This window comes from Geotrypetes seraphini, chromosome 1 (assembly GCF_902459505.1).
Source record: "Geotrypetes seraphini chromosome 1, aGeoSer1.1, whole genome shotgun sequence".
Lineage (NCBI taxonomy): Eukaryota > Metazoa > Chordata > Amphibia > Gymnophiona > Dermophiidae > Geotrypetes > Geotrypetes seraphini.
In genome coordinates this window covers 252655813-252674677 of record NC_047084.1, presented here as the reverse complement: position 1 = coordinate 252674677, position 18865 = coordinate 252655813, and the positions used below count along the sequence as shown (strand labels likewise).

The 18865-nt window shown below is 43.2% G+C and overlaps 1 protein-coding gene across 4 annotated transcripts in view; it reads right to left on the bottom strand.

The window, feature by feature from the left end:
* Positions 1-18865, bottom strand: part of ZBTB49 (zinc finger and BTB domain containing 49) — a 123800-nt gene that overhangs the window by 83745 nt on the left and 21190 nt on the right. For all 4 annotated transcript variants that reach the window (XM_033949290.1, XM_033949281.1, XM_033949272.1 and 1 more), the window contains one exon: positions 15646-16745. In XM_033949290.1, coding sequence (XP_033805181.1) covers positions 15646-16745 — 1100 coding nt within the window. The remainder of the gene's footprint in view (positions 1-15645; positions 16746-18865) is intronic.

Sequence of the window (18865 nt, the reverse complement as noted above, 5' to 3'; positions counted from 1 at the left end):
ATGTGCATCATTTTGCATTTGTCCATATTAAATTTCATCTGCCATTTGGACACCCAGTTTTCCAATTTCCTAAGGTCTGCCAGCAATTTTTCACAATCCGCATGCGTTTTAACAACTTTGTTTAGTGTCATCTGCAAATTTAAATCACCTCACTCATCGTTCCACTTTCCAGATCATTTATAAATAAGTTAAATAGCAACGGTCCCAGTACAGACCCCTGCGGAACTCCACTGTTTACTCTCCTCCATTGAGAAAAATGACCATTTAACCCTATCCGATAACCAATTCCTAATCCACAACTGAACTTTGCCACTTTAATTTTCTCAGGAGTCTCTCGTGAGGAACTTTATCAAAAGCTTTCTGAAAATCTAGATACACTATATCAACTGGCTCACGTTTATCCACATGTTTATTCACACCTTCAAAGGATACAGGTCATGGTCTGTTTCCAGGGGAATCAGGCTAAGTTAAAGAAAACTTACATCATCTGTTGGAAAGTTCCAGGCTGCACCAACCTTTATGTCCTCGAGGGCTAGATGCATTAAAGTCTCTGATCGTCACTAAACCAATTTGACTGGTTTAGTGACCGATTGTATTTGCCGACCCGATGCACAAAATGGATCACCACATGTTTTTCTGTGCAATTGCTCATTTACTGATCCAGTCATGCAAATTAGGAAGTTAATATGAAAATGCCATGCTCTAATATCAGTTCGCCATGCACAAAAAATAGCAATCACCTATAGCAATCTGAGAAAAGTAACAGTTGCTTATGTGTCTTACTGACTGTTCAGCCCTGAAAATAATAGTATTTATAACATTTAAATCATAAATACAATTTTTACAATGCAGTAAGGACATATACATGTGTTATATGCATGTTGTGAGCACGTGTGTTGAAGGTGTGTATTATGCGTGCCTAACAACACAAAATATCAAATATATGAAAGCTGCGAAAATATGGGTGCCAATGAGAGAAGGCAAAAATTTTCATCCCTCATGATTAAAATATATAGAAGCTGGGCCTGAACTTTACACAGTATCACCCTCATTTATGCCCCGCATTTGTGTAGTCTGCCGCTACCTCTCCGCCACCTCTGTACAGCATCAAGGGATTGCCCTCACCGTACTATTTAAAATCATGTGAAATGCCAACGTTTGTTAACAGCATGTGGTTTGTGCTCCAACAGTCAACATTATGGATGGCAGTTGTAGACTCTCTGCTTTATGCAGGCTGCCCTTTCCCTGGGAGGAAGAGGAAATGATAATGGCGCCTATGAATGGAGGAGTAAATCTGGAGCACGTGTATGATGTCGCTGTATCAACTGGATTATTCTGCGCCTGTGTGAGAGTCACTCTCACAGCGTTCGATCAGATGGACATTACGGTGAACTTCTGCGCAAATTATTTACATGCAACCTGTTTGAGCATAGATCGATGTTTTAGAATTGTCTAAAAAAATAAAAAATAAAATAAAAAATCAGCCCACAGCGACCCACACAGTCTTATCAACTGTGTTTAGTGCATCTAGCCCTGAAAGAACTGAAGTTTTCACCTACAGCTGCTGGTAGGGCAATACAACCCATTATTTTGGATTACACTAGCAGTATAAGGAAAAGTAACGTAACTCACCTGTAGCAGACACTTTCCTCGAGGAAAGCAGGATGAAATGTTCTTACTGAAGGGAGTCCAGTGTTTTCCAAAAGTTTTTGGAAGTGGCCTATTGAACATGCTCATGTCTCCCACTCACCATCAAACAGCTCAGTCTAGCTGACAGAATTCAACTCCAAGGGGAGGTGTTGCAGATAGAAGTGAGTGATGTGTTAGCTGCAGCTAAATATGAGGGTATTATTTTTTTAACGGGAATATGAACATCTGTATCAGCAATACCCGATTATGCCTCATATTTATTTTATTCCTAAAATTCACAAATCTTCCACCTAACCTCTAGTGCACCCTATTTGTCTGGTAGGGGCTCTTTATTAGAGACTATATCTCAGTATGTTGATCATTTTTTGAAACCGCACGTCAGTGAGGTTAAATCATATGTAAGGGATTCATCGCGATCCTTGAAATGCTACAGAATGTTGTGAGTGATTATACTGATGATTTAATAATGGTTACAATGGATGTGAAATCACTGTATATTAACATACCACAATGGGGCGCCTTAGAGGGGGTGGAATACAAACCCATCCCTTTCTTCTGATAAACAAAGGTTTATATTGGCTTTGGCAGAAAAAGTGATTTATAACAATTATTTTATTTGTTAGGATAAATATTTTCTTCAGATCAAATGGGTGGCTATGGGTGCCATGGTAGCTCCCTCCATCGCCTGCCTGTACATGACAATCTTTGAAGAGAAATATGTACAACCATCAAGGGATTTTGAATATTTTGTGATGTGGAAACAGTTTATTGATGACATTATAATGTTTTGGAGAGGCCCAGAGAGTCATTTGCTCAATGAATTCCTGACTGAACTCAAGTTTTGATTCCAATATTCGGTTTAGTCATCAAATTGAATATGAAAAAATATCTTTTTTGGATGAGAGTAATTTTAAATATGAAAATTGAATGGTAACTTCAGTACATCGTAAGAGCTCAGACAGGAATACATTGTTACACTATTCTAGTTATCATCCTAGGTCATTACGTGATAGTATTCCTGTAGGACAGGTTTTGAGGATTCATAATTTGTGCTCTAATTTTGAAGACTTTTAACCCTTTGACATTGTTGCACAGAGGCAACAAGTGTTTTTATGCCTCTTATGGGAGATCTAGTATACATATAAGCCGGTGTTCTTTACATTGACTAGTATAGTGTAACTCATGTCCTTTCGTCAATGTTTTTTTCTATATATACAATCTTTAGTTACCTTTCTAGGGCGTCAGACATGCCATTTTTATTCGCCTCGATTCTGGCGACATAAAAAGTGTTTATGGCTATGACTCTGGCTGTGGCCTCTTCATTCGCCCATTAACATCAATTATCATAGTTTTTTGTATTTTTTTCTTTTTTTCAATTTTATAATAAAGTGCTGTTGCTTATATTCTTAAATATTGAAGTGAAAATAACTTATCTTAAAAAGACGTTTTTTCTTTAGTACATTCGGACCAGGGACCTGTCAAATCGACATGTTTCGCCTCCTCGGCTTTTTCAAGATTTTGTCCCCTGCACGAATGAAAGAAGACAGTTTTACTACACACCCCATATATTCTTATTTACAGGCAGCCATGAATTAAATGATAATAGTAATAATCATAAGCTCACCCTTTTCTTTTTTGTGTGACCATCCCGATACTAAAGCATTTTTGATCTGTCAAGACCAAGGCAGGACAAGTCGTCAGATTAATGTTCGTCTTAATGAACATAAATCAAGAATTGCAAACAAAGTAATGGAAGCCCCTTTAGTAAAACACTGGGAAGACCATGCGCATGACATCACGGATATAAAATGGCGAATAATAGCTCATGTAAAAGTAGGGTGGGAGGGTGGAAATTTCAAACGTAGATTAAACTGGCTAGAACAAAAATGGATATACTGTTTGAATACAGTGGAACCGGGGGGTTTAAATCAAGAGGTAGAATGGAGTTCGTTAATATAATGTATGTATCCCCTATCCGTAAAATTAATGACGTCAGACAATGGGGAGGTACTTATACTCGACCAAAAGACGCCGCGGCCATCTTGACAGATCAAAAATGCTTTAGTATCGGGATGGTCACACAAAAAAGAAAAGGGTGAGCTTATGATTATTACTATTATCATTTAATTCATGGCTGCCTGTAAATAAGAATATATGGGGTGTGTAGTAAAACTGTCTTCTTTCATTCGTGCAGGGGACAAAATCTTGAAAAAGCCGAGGAGGCGAAACATGTCGATTTGACAGGTCCCTGGTCCGAATGTACTAAAGAAAAAACGTCTTTTTAAGATAAGTTATTTTCACTTCAATATTTAAGAATATAAGCAACAGCACTTTATTATAAAATTGAAAAAAAGAAAAAAATACAAAAAACTATGATAATTGATGTTAATGGGCGAATGAAGAGGCCACAGCCAGAGTCATAGCCATAAACACTTCTTATGGGAGATCTGCATCTCCAAATGCCTGTTACTTGGTACTGTTACTCTCGTTCAACATCAAGTTACATAAAGCAGCTGTTTTCATCATCTGCCTATTAAAGGTTAAACAGCAGGCTGGGTGATTTCTTGCAGTGTGGGTATCCTATTAAAACTATTAAGAATACGTATAAAAGATCTACTTGTTAAAGATAATTTAATTATGAAAACAAAATTGGAAGATCTTGAAAATAAGAGAAGAGAATCCACTGGGCTGGCCACGAAATTGAGGCAGGCCAAAAGGAATGACATGTACAATGTGAAGCCATGTGGCCAAACTGACTCTGGCTAACCTCCTGAATTTTAGGAGGTGAAAAGACTTCTGTTTGTTGGTTTGGGAAGAAAGCCCAGACCTCAACTGTGTTTAGCAGAGCTCCAATGAACTCCAGTTGCTGGGATGGGCTACGATAAGAACTTTAGATTGTTTTTAATGAACCCTAGTAACTCTAGTAACCAAATAGTCTGTTCATTGATTCTTGTATACCCTCCTGTGAAATACACTTGACCAGCCAATCATCTAGATAGAAAACAATGTGGACGCCCAAGATTGTGCTATAACTACTGCTAGACAAAGTATTAAAACCCTGAGTGCAGACATGAAGTCACGAGGCATTAACATGATACTGAGTGTGGCAGTGAGAATATGCAGATGGCCCCAATGCCTTTAAACATGCATTGGTTAAGCCACTTCCCAAAAAACCTTTGCCCATATACCTGTCTAACTCACCCCGTCTCCCTTCTTCTGTTCCTATCCAAGCTATGAATGTGCTGTTTTCCATCGCTACCTTGACTTCCTTTCATCTCGACAGATTCTTTATCCTCTACAATCAGACTTTCGTCCCCCTACACAGAGACTGCTCTTGCCAAAATCTGTTCATGGCCAGTTCTAAAAGCCTTTAGTTGATCCTCATCCTTCTTGACTTGTCTGTTGCCTTTGATACTGTTAATCATAGCTTACTCCTCGATATGCTGTCCTTGCTTGGATTCCGCAAATCTGTCCTCTTCTGGTTTGCCTCCTACCTCTCCCATTGCACCTTTAGTGTATGGGTTGGTGGGTCCTCCTCTGCTGCTATTCCGCTAGCGGTTGACATACCCCAGAGTTCTGTCTTAAGATCTCTTTTTTCTCTCTACACCTCTTCCCTTAGTGCCCTGAACTCATCACATGGCTTCCAGTATCACCTATATACTGATTATGCCCAGATCTACCTCTCTACACCTGAAATTTCACTTTAAGTACAAGAAAAAAATATCAGCCTCTCTGGCAGACATTGTTATCTGGATGTCTCGCTGCCACCTGAAACTAAACATGTCTAAGACTGAGCTGCTCCTCTTTCCTCCTAATCCTCTGCTCTACTTCCTCCATTTTCCATTTCTGTAAATACTAGTATTGTTCCAGTCTCCTCTGCTTGCAACCTTAGGAGTCGTCTTGGACTCAGACGTCATTTTCTACACACATCCAAAAGACCGCTAAAGTCCATCATTTCTCTCTCTACAACATCGGAAAAATGTGCCTCTTCCTCTCCGAGACCACTACTTGGACTCTTACCACACTTGTAACCCCACGCTTAGACTACTGCAATTTACTTCTAACAGGTCTCAAGCTGAACCACCTCTCCCCCTGCAACCAGTGCAAAACTCAGCCACACAACTTATCTATTGCCAATCTCACTATGCTCACCTTACCTCTCTCAAATCATGCCACTGATTCTCTATCCACCTCTGCGAACAGTTCAGACTCGTATTACTAACTTACAAGTGTGTTCATACCACAGCCCTGCAGTATCTCTCTTTATACATCTCCCCTAGAACTCCGTTCCTCAGATAAGCTGCTTTTATCATTAATCTTCTCCTCCACTGCCAATTCCAGACTTTGTTCCTTTCATCTAGCTGCCTTGTATGCCTGGAATAAACTACATGTGTTTGACCATCACGCCCCCTTCCCTTCCCTTCCCTTGTTAAAAGCAGACTGAAAACCCATTTTTCATTTAGCCTTCACTCCATAATCCTATTCCCCTCTGCCCACTGCTCACCACCCTTGCCAGCAGATTATTCATCCCCCTTAACTGTATCCCCACCCTGGCATCCTGTTTGTATTTAGATTGTAAACTCTTTTTGAGCAGGGATGAGCTCCTTTGCGATTGTACAGCACTGCGTATGTCTGGTTGTGCTCTAGAGATAATTAAATAGTAGTAGTAATGGTGCTTCCCTATTCGGAATCTGAGATACAGATACATCTAATCACAGGAAGTAGGTAGGTAGAGGCATTCTTCAATTCTAATCTCTTTTGTGAATTATGAGAACTAAGGTGTCCAGTGACATCATTCTGAATTTTTGCTTTCCCAGCTATCTGAGCTCCTTAGGTGTAGAATGGGAATACATCTCCCGCCCCCCATCTTTTGGGTGACTAAGTAGTAATTGAAATAAAACCTCTTCCCTCCCCCCCCTTCTAGCTGAACGGGTTTCACTGCACTGGCCTGTAAAATGGAAGAGAGAGTTTCTTTTGTAAACAATTCCTGGTGCCGACAGCAAAACTTTGATGCACTCGGTCGGCAATACAATTAACGCATGTAGCCTGTCTGGACTATTTTGAGAACCCACCAATCTGAGGTTACAAGGAGGTAACACCTTTCTTGAAAAAAACAAAACAAAACAACTCAGCCTCCCTTCTTTTCAGAAGGTTGTCTAGGGCAGGGGTGCCCAACGCGTCGATCGCGATCGACAGGTTGCTCGCTCAGGTGACCCCAGTCGATCGCAGAGCGGGTTCCCTTCTTCCCTTCTCTTTTTTCCCCTCCTGACTGGCCTGCTCCTGAATTCTGCTGCTGCCTCCGCTGCTCAACATTAAAAAAAAAAAAAAAACGTCTTGGAGAACTTATGCTCCGGGGGCTAACGTGTGCTTGTACCGGCTTCCCTTCGTTTCCCTCTGAAATCGGAAGTTATGTCCGGGGGGGGGGGGAGGGGGAGAGAAGGGAAACCGGCACGCACATGTTAGAGCCCCGTTCGCGGGCTAAAGCGGGAGACAGGTCAGTTAAGCTTGCGATTTGCTCTTCTTGCTGCCAGGTCCTGCCTACTTTCTGTTTCCTCAAAGGCAGGACCCGGCAGCATTTCTCCCAATAGGTCGATCTTGGGCCGATCAGCCTTTCTCTCCCCGACGTCAATTCTGCCGTCGGAGAGGAAGTTCTGGCCAGTGGAACTTCCTCTCCGACGGCAGAATTGACGTCGGGGAGAGGAATGCTGGTGGACCCGAAGCAGGGAGAGCTTGGCCGGCGGCGGGTGGCTTTGGGGGCCTGTTATCCGATGGCAGCGGCAGTGACAGTGGCTTGGTGGAGGGCAGGGAGGGAGAAAGAGGGCAGGCAGGGAGACAAAAGGAAAGAAGAGAAACAGAAAAAAAGAAAGGGGGCATGAAGAAAGAAAGAAAGAGAGGGCAGGGAGAGAGGAAAAAAACGTTGGGGGGGGGGGAATGAGGTCAGGAGGAGAGGAAGCATACAGGCTAAAAGAAGGGAAGAAAGATCGGATGCACAGTCAGAAGAAGAAAGTGCAACCAGAGACTCATGAAATCACCAGACAAGGTAGGAAAAATGATTTTATTTTAAATTTAGTGATCAAAATGTGTCTGAATTTATATCTGCTCTCTATATTTTACAATATGGTCCCCTTTTACTAAACCGCAATAGAGGTTTTTAGCGCAGGGAGCCTATGAGCGTCGAGAGCAGCGCTGGGCATTCAGCGCAGCTCCCTGCGCTAAAAACTGCTATCGTGGTTTAGTAAAAAGGGAGGGGGTGAGTATTTATCTATTTTTGTATGGTTGTTACTGAGGTGACAGTGCATAGAGTCATCTGCTTTGACCTCTTTGAAAAAACCCCGGAATAGGAATGATAATTAACAATTGTATGCGTATAGTGTGCGTTGTGTTTTTTTTTAATTTTATTGTTGGTAGATCATTTTGACTTGGTCATTTTAAAAGTAGCTCGCAAGCCCAAAAAGTGTGGGCACCCCTGGTCTAGGGCAATCATGGGAACTGCAGCTTAAATCAAAAACTTGTCCAAGCCAATTCATTGCCTTTATCTTCGAAATGTTCCCAATTCAACCTTCCAAGTTTTAAGGAGATCGAACATCTCATCCAGAGCATCAATATTAAAGGATTGCATGCTGAATCAATCCTTCCTTTCATCATCAAACATTACTTCTCTATATTCGGGCCTTTCATTCATACTTTAGTGAATGAAAGTTTATAGTATAATTCTTTGCCAAAATCTTGGAAGGAAGCAACCATCCGTCCTATCATTAAAGACCATAACATCACGCCAGATAATACATCAAATTATAGGCCCATTGCTAATCTCCCCTTCTTAGCAAAAATAACTGAAAAGATTGTCTTCAAACAAATTTCAGAATTCATTGAAAAAACAAATACCCTACATCCAAATCAAACAGGTTTCAGGCAACAGAACACACCCTAATAGGCATATCAACCTCTATTTATTAGCATTTGGACCACCATAAATCTGTTCTTTTAATCTCTCTTGATCTTTCCTCTGCTTTCAATACCATAGACCACAATATTCTCCTCGAAAGATTTGAAGCTATCGGTATCTCAGATTAGGTTCTGCAAGTGGTTTCATTCCTATTTCAGTGACTGTACTTCTACATCACATTCAATAATTCCACCTCAGAGAGCTACACTATATAGAGAATGACACGGTGAAAAAATTGGTCCCCGTCACCGCCCCGTCCCCGTCTCACCATCCCCGTCACCGCCCCGTCCCCGTCTCACCATCCCCGTCACCGCCCCGTCCCCGTCTCACCATCCTCTTCACCGCCCCGTCACCGCCACTGCCACCCCATTCACCGCCCCGTCACCGCCACTGCAATCCCATTCACTTTTCTTTATTTACGTATAAAGGAAACATTCTTTAAAACTTTAAAACTTAGTTAAATATTAGTTAATAACTATACAAAAACAAAACACGCAGAGAAAAAATTAATTAATAAAAATTCTCAAAACTGACACATTTTGATCACTAAATTTAAAATAGTTATTTTTCATACAGTTTTTCAATCACTAATCTTCCACCACCCCTGGGGCTAGCAATGCAAAAACAAACACGACATGTACTTTAAATGCTGCCGTGATTAGCATAGTGACCGCGGCTACGGCTGCAAGTCTCCCCTCCCCCCAGCGATCACGGCAGGAGGGCACCCAACCCCTCCTGTAGACCCCCCCAACGGCCCTCCCGACAATCGCAGCAGAAGGGTACCCAACCCCTCCTGCCGGTCCTCCCAATGGCCTCCCCTAAGATCGCCGGCAGGAGGGTACCCAACCCCTCCTGCTGGACCCCCCCCCAACGAACCCTCCCACCCCGGAACCCCCTTAGTCTTACTTTTCAAGTTGGACCGGACAGCTCCTCGCTCGTCTGGCCAGCAGGCCTGCCTCCGTCCAAATGAGGCGGGCCCGCCCCTCCCCCCCCCTCCCCTCCCCTGCCTCCCAATGGCCTCCCCTAAGATCGCCGGCAGGAGGGTACCCAACCCCTCCTGCTGGACCCCCCCCCAACGAACCCCCCCCCCCCGGAACCCCCTTAGTCTTACTTTTCAAGTTGGACCGGACAGCTCCTCGCTCGTCTGGCCAGCAGGCCTGCCTCCGTCCAAATGAGGCGGGCCCGCCCCTCCCCTCCCCTCCCCTCCCCTGCCTCCCAATGGCCTCCCCTAAGATCGCCGGCAGGAGGGTACCCAACCCCTCCTGCTGGACCCCCCCCAACGAACCCTCCCACCCCGGAACCCCCTTAGTCTTACTTTTCAAGTTGGACCGGACAGCTCCTCGCTCGTCTGGCCAGCAGGCCTGCCTCCGTCCAAATGAGGCGGGCCCGCCCCTACCCTGCCCAACCCACAGGATCCTAGGGCCTGATTGGTCTAGGCACCTAAAGCCACTCCCGCTATAGGAGGGGCCTTAGGTGCTTGGGCCAATCAGGCCCTAGGATCCTGTGGGTTAGGCAGGGGAGGGGAGGGGCGGGCCCGCCTCATTTGGACGGAGGCAGGCCTGCTGGCCAGACGAGCGAGGAGCTGTCCGGTCCAACTTGAAAAGTAAGACTAAGGGGGTTCCGGGGTGGGAGGGTTCGTTGGGGGGGGGGGGTCCAGCAGGAGGGGTTGGGTACCCTCCTGCCGGCGGTCTTAGGGGGGGCCATTGGGAGGCAGGGGAGGGGAGGGGAGGGGAGGGGCGGGCCCGCCTCATTTGGACGGAGGCAGGCCTGCTGGCCAGACGAGCGAGGAGCTGTCCGGTCCAACTTGAAAAGTAAGACTAAGGGGGTTCCGGGGTGGGAGGGTTCGTTGGGGGGGGGTCCAGCAGGAGGGGTTGGGTACCCTTCTGCTGCGATTGGCAGGAAGGGTTGAAATGACAAATGAGGAGCACGGTGAAATAGCGGTTCCTAGAAGGGGGTACATTGGCCCGCGGGGACAAACCTGTTCACCGTTTCCGCGGTCGGTGAATGGCCTTGTCCCCGTCACCGCAGCGACTGCTAGTTTTCTTCCCCGTTTTCGGCGGTGACCCGCGGCTTAAATGCGGTGGCCGCGGGTAAACCGTCACCGTGTCATTCTCTAACACTATACACTATGGTATTCCACAAGGATCCACTCTATTATCACTTTTGTTTAATATTTTTGTAGCTCCTCTGATGACTCTCTGTCAATCCATCGGGTTCAATGCTTTCACCTATGCTGACGACATTCAGCTTTTGCACCCATTAGACTCCAAGAATGCCCATGATATCTTAGCAATTAACAAGAAACTAGAGCAAATATACCAATGGCTAGATGCTAACAGACTGGCCCTAAATGTTGTAAAATTAAAGGTAATGCTTTTCCAATGGAAAGACAATCTAAACTCTAGCTTCTCCATTACCCTCAAGGGTAACACATTAAAGACAGTCAACTCAATTAAGATCTTAGGAGTAATTTTCAATCAAAAGTTATCATTTCATGAGCATATTTGTAGCGTTGTTAAATCTACCTTTTTCAGACCAAGTCAAATATGCTCCGTTTTGAAATTCTTAGAACCTACATTTTTGAATATATTAATACATTCCTTGGTGATCTCAAAAGTTGATTACTGCAATGCTCTATTCATGGGAATTGCCCAAAAGAAATAAGATGTCTTCAAATTATTCAAAACGTCTCAATAAAACTTATCATGAAAGCAAAAAAAATTCAACTACATCTCGCCCCCTTCTCAAAAAAAGCACACTAGCTTCCAGTTTCTCACAGATTATCTTATAAAATATGTCTATTAACTCTTAAATGCCTTCTTCATAAAACTCCAGCCTTCATCAATAGGCTCTTAATTCCTTATGCCCCTACAAGAATTCTTAGGTCTAACGATCAATATTTACTTTCAGTTCCCTCTCTTAAGGTTATCAATATGCACTGACAATACATCTCTGTAACGGCTCCACAACTGTGGAATTCTCTCCCCATTCACCTAAGGGAAGAACGTATGTTAGACCGATTCAATAGTAAGTTGAAATGCTTTCTTTTTAAAGATGCCTTCTACTGCTAGTACTCTTGTCTTGATACATTCCTTAGGGTCTGCTGTGCGACTTTAGTTATTGTCACCCTCCTTTTTGTCCATTCCCTTTTTGTCTTACTTTCTTTAAAATATTGTATTTCTTTCCCTCTTTCCTCACTATGTGTAAGTCTTGTTTGTGGTTATATGTGGCATGTTTTGTCCCCCCGAAAGTTGTATGGATTTTAGTTATGTACGCTTTGAAGTTTGATTAAGCAATACATCAAATGTTAAATAAATTTGGAAACTCTCCTGGATCCTAGACAAAAGTTCATCCCTTGCTTTGACTGAGGAGCCAGCTAGGACTTTTGGGCCCTCTGCAGCCATGGGCATAAGTGAGAACACTACCTATTGTGGTAAGATCAAAAGAAGAAAAGGAATCTATGCCTGAGAATAAATAGTAGGTCCTCTTTTGCTGGCTACTAAACACTTCTTAGATGTGGAAACTGAGCTAGGAACAGGCCAGGATGGTTTCAGAATGTTTACTGAAGAGGTCCATGACCCCTATCACTAAAGAGATTTCTCCCTGGCATAGAACATCCAACAGCTTTACCTGAAACACAGATTCAAGAGTTGGTGTAACCCAGTAACCATAGCAGAGGCTTTGGAAATTATACAGAAATTATACTGGGTTGACCAGTCCATGTACTTTCTGTATACCTGCTCTTCAGCTACTAGCTGACAGTTACTCAGCCTTGTCTTGAGGAACAGTGTCTGCAAACTCCACCAAACTGAGCACAGGGTTCTACAAATGCATACTCAAAACAAGCATAGAATTCTGGTAAACCTTCTTCCTAAAATATGCCAAAGTCCAAATCTCAACTACTGGCGGCATCAAGGAATGAGTCAGAGCTCTTGGATCTTTTCAGAGAAGATTCAACCACTATGAAATGGTGAGGACACTAGAGTTTCTCAAATTCTGGCGCCTTCTAGGCTCTGTTGCTGTACAGAGAAGAAGGTGTCTCACATTGCTTCATCTGTGCAAGCTTAAGAATTTTGTGTTTCGGCCCTAGGTTCATCATCTGTTCAAATCAAATGAGATGGATTGAAAAAAAGGAAAGTTCTTCTGGAGATGACCTTCTTTCATGTGGAAGGGAAGGGCATGAAGGAAGACCAAGGGACTCTTTCTCTCAGAGGACCTCTTGTACATTCTGACACCCAGGAGCAGTCAGAATCAGATTCAAAAATACTACGATATGTCCTGTTTTGAACAGCTGATACTGCAGTCAGGCCTGGGGCAAAAGTACAGAGGTACCAAGAAACCCCCAGTGTCCCTACCCTGAAGATCTGCATCAGTTATGAAGTCTTGGGGTTGACATGCTACCCACAGGGTAGGTTGAAACACCTGAGGCGTTGGAATTTAAGCCCTTGATGCTGTGGCCTCTTGCTAGGAAAAAAGGGCTTCATCTGATCCTGGAGCAAGGTCCCAAGAAAGCTGGAGGTCAGTCAGATTTGTCACATCTTTCAAAGTTATCAGGGTAGTGTCTGTGTCCTAGTCTCAGCTTGATAGAGGCTGGCATGCTCCAATTGGCTCCACAGAGGATGAGTAGCTCTCACATTGAGTGGGACTTCTAGGACATCAATTTCTCAGTTCTCTTCATGCTGCACTTCAAGGGGGAGCAATGCCGATGCTTCTCTTATCTCTTCCTGATGAATGGAATTGATGTTCCTCAGTGTTGATGTGGATGATAGTGAACCCTTTCTCATAAGAACATAAGAATAGCCTTACTGGGTTAAACCAATGGTCCATCAAGCTGTAGCAATATTCCATGCTACCAATATAGGGCAAGCAGTGGCTTCCCCCATGTCTTTCATAATAACAGACTATGGACTTTTCCTCCAGGATCTTGTCCAAACTTTTCTTAAAACCAGCTACGCTATCACATCCTCTGCCAAAGCGTTTCAGAGCTTAACTATTCTCTGAGTGAAAAAAAATTTCCTCCTATTGGTTTTAAGAGTATTTCCCTCTAGCTTCGAGTGTCCTCTAATCTTTGTAATTTTTGACGGAGTGAAAAATCGAGCCACCTGTACCCGTTCTACTCCACTCAGGATTTTATAGACTTTAATCATCTCTCCCCTCAGCCGTCTCTTTTCCAAGCTGAAGAGTCCTAACCGTTTTAGTCTTTTCCCCTTTACCATCTTGGTCGCTCTTCTTTGAACCTTTTCTAGCGCCACTATATCTTTCTTGAAATAAGGAGACCAGAATTGAATGCAATACACTTCTCCCTCCATATTCGCTGTGATAGGGGATTAATATAACCGCAAATACAGAAAAACCGCGAATAACTTTTTCATATGTTATTTGCTGTTTTCTATTAAAAACCATTGTGAATATAGTGAAACTGCAAATAACATGGTGGGAGACCTGGTCACTGTTCCTGAAGGAGAGACAAAACACGGTGAAGAAAGTGCTGGGAATCAGCGATTCTCTATGCAAGCTAATGTAATTGAGGGAGAGGAGCCAGCAAACTAAAAACTGTGAATAATCAAAACTGCGAATACAGAGAGAAAAGTACTCTAAATGAGGTCGCACCATGGAGCAATACAGGGGCATTATGACACTCTTAGGGTCCTTTTATCAAGCCGCACTAGTGGGGTTAGCGCATCGGACATTTCATCACGCGCTAACCCCTGTGGCCGGCTACAAAACTAACGCCTGCTCAATGCAGTCGTTAGCGGCTAGTGCGGCAGGCGGTTTAAGGCGCGATATTATGCGAGTTATACCCCTATCGCAGCTTGATAAAAGGACCTCTTAGTCTTGTTAACCATCCCTTTTTTTAATAATTCCTAGCATCCTGTTTGTTTTTTGGCCACCACCGCACATTGGGCGGAAGGTTTCATCGTATTGTCTACAATGATACCCAGATTCTTTTCTTGGGCACTAACTCCCAAGGTGGACCCTAGCATCCGGTAACTGTGATTCAGGTTATTCTTCCCAATGTGCATCACTTTGCATTTGTCCACATTAAATTTCATCTGACACCCAGTCTTCCAAATTTCCTAAGGTCGTGGGGGAAGGGGGGTAATCCTGGCAGTCACTATCGATACTCGATATCAAGGAAGATGGAGGCCCTCTCAATGCTGATTTGTCCCCGAGTGTCTGATGCAACTACTGCAGGCAGAGAGACCAATGCCTCCGGTGCCATAGCTGATGGTCTGGACTTCTGTGCCATAAATTCATTCATGATGGCTTTTAATGCCTGTTCTTGACATCTATGAACCCATTTTACAAAAACAGGGATGATCTAGCAGGCGCAGTTATGGGTGTCTGAGGGACATGGCCCTGTTGTACTTGTGGATCTTAAAACCATGGGAAGCGTGTTTGTTTTTTTTGAGACATAAAACCCAGAAGAGGTGAAAATCAAATGGGCCACAGAAAACTAAAAACATTTGAAAGTACTGAAAAACCTGGCCAAAGAAAATAAAGGAAAGAGGAGAGACACTAGCCTTGTGTAAAGAACTTACACACTATAAGCATGAGAACACTGCAACACAATGAAAGAAAACTGCCAAGATGTGAGCTGTGGTAATGAAGGGGGGGGGGGGGGACTGGATATTCACACTACTCCATGAGAAAAAATTAGACTGAGCTGGTCCTGTATGATGACAGCGGTCAAGAAGACATGTGCATGTATGGTAAGTTGTATACAAAAGCTTCTGGAGGAATGCTGGGTAACACTTGCCACACTGGACAAAATCACATAGAAAGAAGATCATCCTTCCCTTCTCCTCAGAAAACAAATGTGTGCCTTTTAAAAACTTATGCTATTAATCATATGGAAGATTTTGCAGTTTAAGATCGCTCATAAAAAGTAGTGGAGTCGTAAAGTATGCCCTTTACATAAAGTTCTGCAAAAGCAGGACATTACTGAAGCTTTTCAAATAGGAGATAAAATAGTAAATCAGTAATTTTCAAGCCTGTCAAAGAAACACTATTATCCCTTATTACTACTAAGTGTAGAATCATTGTACCTGTATGGGATCGATTATGAAGCTCTAAATTGCTTGGATGTTTAAAAATCTTTCCACATAAATCACAAGTATAATGCCTTTGGAGCTGAGTCTGTGCCTGTTCATCTAGCTCAGATATATTCTGGGACAGTTCTGTTTCAACTGTTTGATCAGAAATCTTTAAAGTTGGTAGACTAATAGTTTCTTTTTCCAAATCAGTATGACTATTTGCACTACTCAGGGGCGTGGCATTAACAGACTCAGTCTCTCCATTTGTGTGGTTGCCATCTTGGTTACATTCAGAAGATAGCTCTATAGATTTCTGTGATCGCAGGAAATTTAATTTCTTTAAGTGCATTGCCTTTTTTAGGCGCATCTGTTTAGGAAACTGCAAAAAAGCGCTTTCTGAATCCTGGTCTTCAGTGGGTTTGTTCAAGGACTCAACCAAAGAGTTTGATGGCAAAAGATCAGAGGATTCTAAAATACACTCAGAGTTATTCACAGTCCAAGAATGGCTATTCACTGTTTGGAGATCTTTAGACACATTCGCATTAAAAGGTTCCACTTCATTTTGTTTAGAACAAGCATTTTGTTTGAAGAAGTGCTTGCTATAAAAGTTCCGCAGTTTATAATGGTGAGTTGACTGACTGAGTGGAGGTGCCGTACAGCTGCCATCAGGAGACTCCAATGCTGATGCTGGCTTATATACATCACTTAAGGCATTTTGATGCTTATCCATATGAGGCTCATCTTCCAAATTTTTATGGCCTTGCACCTGTGCATCTGATGCACCCTCCTGGAATAAATGATTACTATAGTTCTCACTTGAACTACCATTAGTAGCTGTCGACAATGCATCTTGCAAGGAGAACACAGTGTTGCAAGGCATGGTTGCAGGCTGATCTACAACTTTACTTGGTTTTAGGAAGGCACAACACATAGTCAGAACATTTTGTACTTGAAGACATTGTGCAATATCCAACATGGCTTGCACATTGTCCTGGTTCAGATCAAGGTGGGACGTGTACATGAAGTCCAGAATCTGGCCAATCCCTCCAACGTTTTTAATATCTAAATGAAAGACATCATTCTTCTGGTTTGTGGCATTCTGAAATAATGACCTAAAGAAAAAGTTCAAAAGATTTAAAATATAAATAAACTTGTTTTGAGGCCAAGAGATTCTTATATGCAATACACAAATATTTCCATATACAATACATCTTACATATTGGTGATCAATACAGTATCTAATAATCAGGAACATTAACATACCAGGGAATTACAAGGCTTATTGCAAATGAGTGCTCATGTTCTTATAAATTATATCAATCCCCATTAGATTTCTCTCTTAAATTGTCATCAACAACACTCCGATTCATGTTTTAACATCTTAACCAATAACTATACTAATCCCCCAGAGAGATGAGCATAATCTCCTCTCCCCACCAACAAGACATATGGTCGAGTTATGTGGGACTTGAAGGTATAGTAAATGCTGGCAGGAACTGTTCAAAGTATATGTGGATTGCTGTTCTAAAATAAAGAAACACGCATTTTGACTATGCTAACTATAACCAGAATACAATTCTTTTAAATTCCTGTATGCTTTTGCATATATAAATAAATTATACCTGTAAATCAACACGTATGTATAAATAGTGATTTTAGAACAGGCACTAAGAAGTTTATACATACCTGTTACATAACACCATTTAATGCATTAATGAAGTATTAAAATTGGTGCTTGTGCACCCTCCCAACCCTACCTCAAAACTCTACCTCCCTCTCCCTCCCCATTCCTCCAAGTTGTTGGCAGAGATTAAACTAGGCTGCCTTTGGGGCCTCTTTCTCTCATGAAACTTCCTGTTGCTATGTTTAATGGAAGGTGACAGAAAGAAGGCCCTTCAGGCAGCCAGGAAAGGAAATATTGCACATAGAGAGAAGGGGAAAAAAAGCCTGCAAATGGCCAGGAGACCCAGAGCACAGACACAGGGAGTAAGTTGATTAGAAAAACCTAAAATTGCCAGGCAACAGAAAGTAAGAAAAAGCAAAGGTACAGTGTTCTCCCCAGGGCCTTTCAGCTGGGCGCTCCACCCAGCTAATTTATATGACCGCCCAGCTTTAATCTCGATCGCAATCCTGCTGCTGCTGCCGCCTTCTGCTCAACATTTTTTTTAAAAAACCTTCTCACCGGCTTGGAGATTTACTGGGCTGACTCGGCACAGCCTGAATCGCAGGAGCCTGACTTTTTTTTGTTGTTGTTTTTAACGCCAGCAAGCGACTTAAACCCATGCTCCGGGGCTCTAACATGTGCATGCCGCTTCCCTTCTCTTCCCTCCGAAATCGGAAGTCACGTCTCGGGAGGGGGGGGGGAAGATAAGGGAAGTCGGCATGAACATGCCCCGGAGCATGGGTTTGCTATAGGAGACAGGTCAGCTTACAACTTGCTCTTGCTTGCTTCGGGCTTTCCTCGCTGCCGGGTCCTGCCTACTTTCTGTTTCCGTGAAGGCAGGACCTAGCAACGAGGAAGGCCCGAAGCAAGCAAAAGCAGCGAGTTGTAAGCTTCCCTCCATTGCTGACTTATGGAAGATAGGTCAGCGATGGAAGGAAGCTTACAACTTGCCTTAGTCCAGCCCTGCACAACATGCGGCCCAAAACGGATCTCACTACGGCCCGCGCCCGATATGGCTCTCACTCTGCTCTCCTTTGAAGATCAGCTCAGGAGGCAAGATTTAGCCCGAGATCAGATGAACATTAAAGGGCATCTGAGCAGATTGAGGAGAACATGTCCTGTTTTTCCATGCCTAAAAATACCACCTTGTCTAATGTAATCTCTGATCAGATCCTTAAGAGTGATGCAACTATGTATGCTGGACAGTCTCCTCCAGTAAACAGAGCTTTAAAGTCTGCAGCCATACAGAACCAGATGGTCAAAGGGCTCCGAAGATTGCCAAGGGATCTGTCTCACAAGTTTGTGCTGCTGGTAGATGTAAACACAGCACAAGAAATAGAGACTTGTGGCATTCTGTGTGGAAAGCTGATGCATAAAGAATTTACTATTATCCATGTAATAGTGCCAAGGCAGTCTGCTGGACCAGACTACAGTACAGTGATATGGAGAATGTGGAAGAATTATTCAGTTTTCAAGATCAACATGATCTCCTCACAGAAGAAAGACGGAGAGAAAGAGAGAGGCCTGGACCAAAGAGGAAAGACAGGAGGCAAATACTGGAGAGGGGGG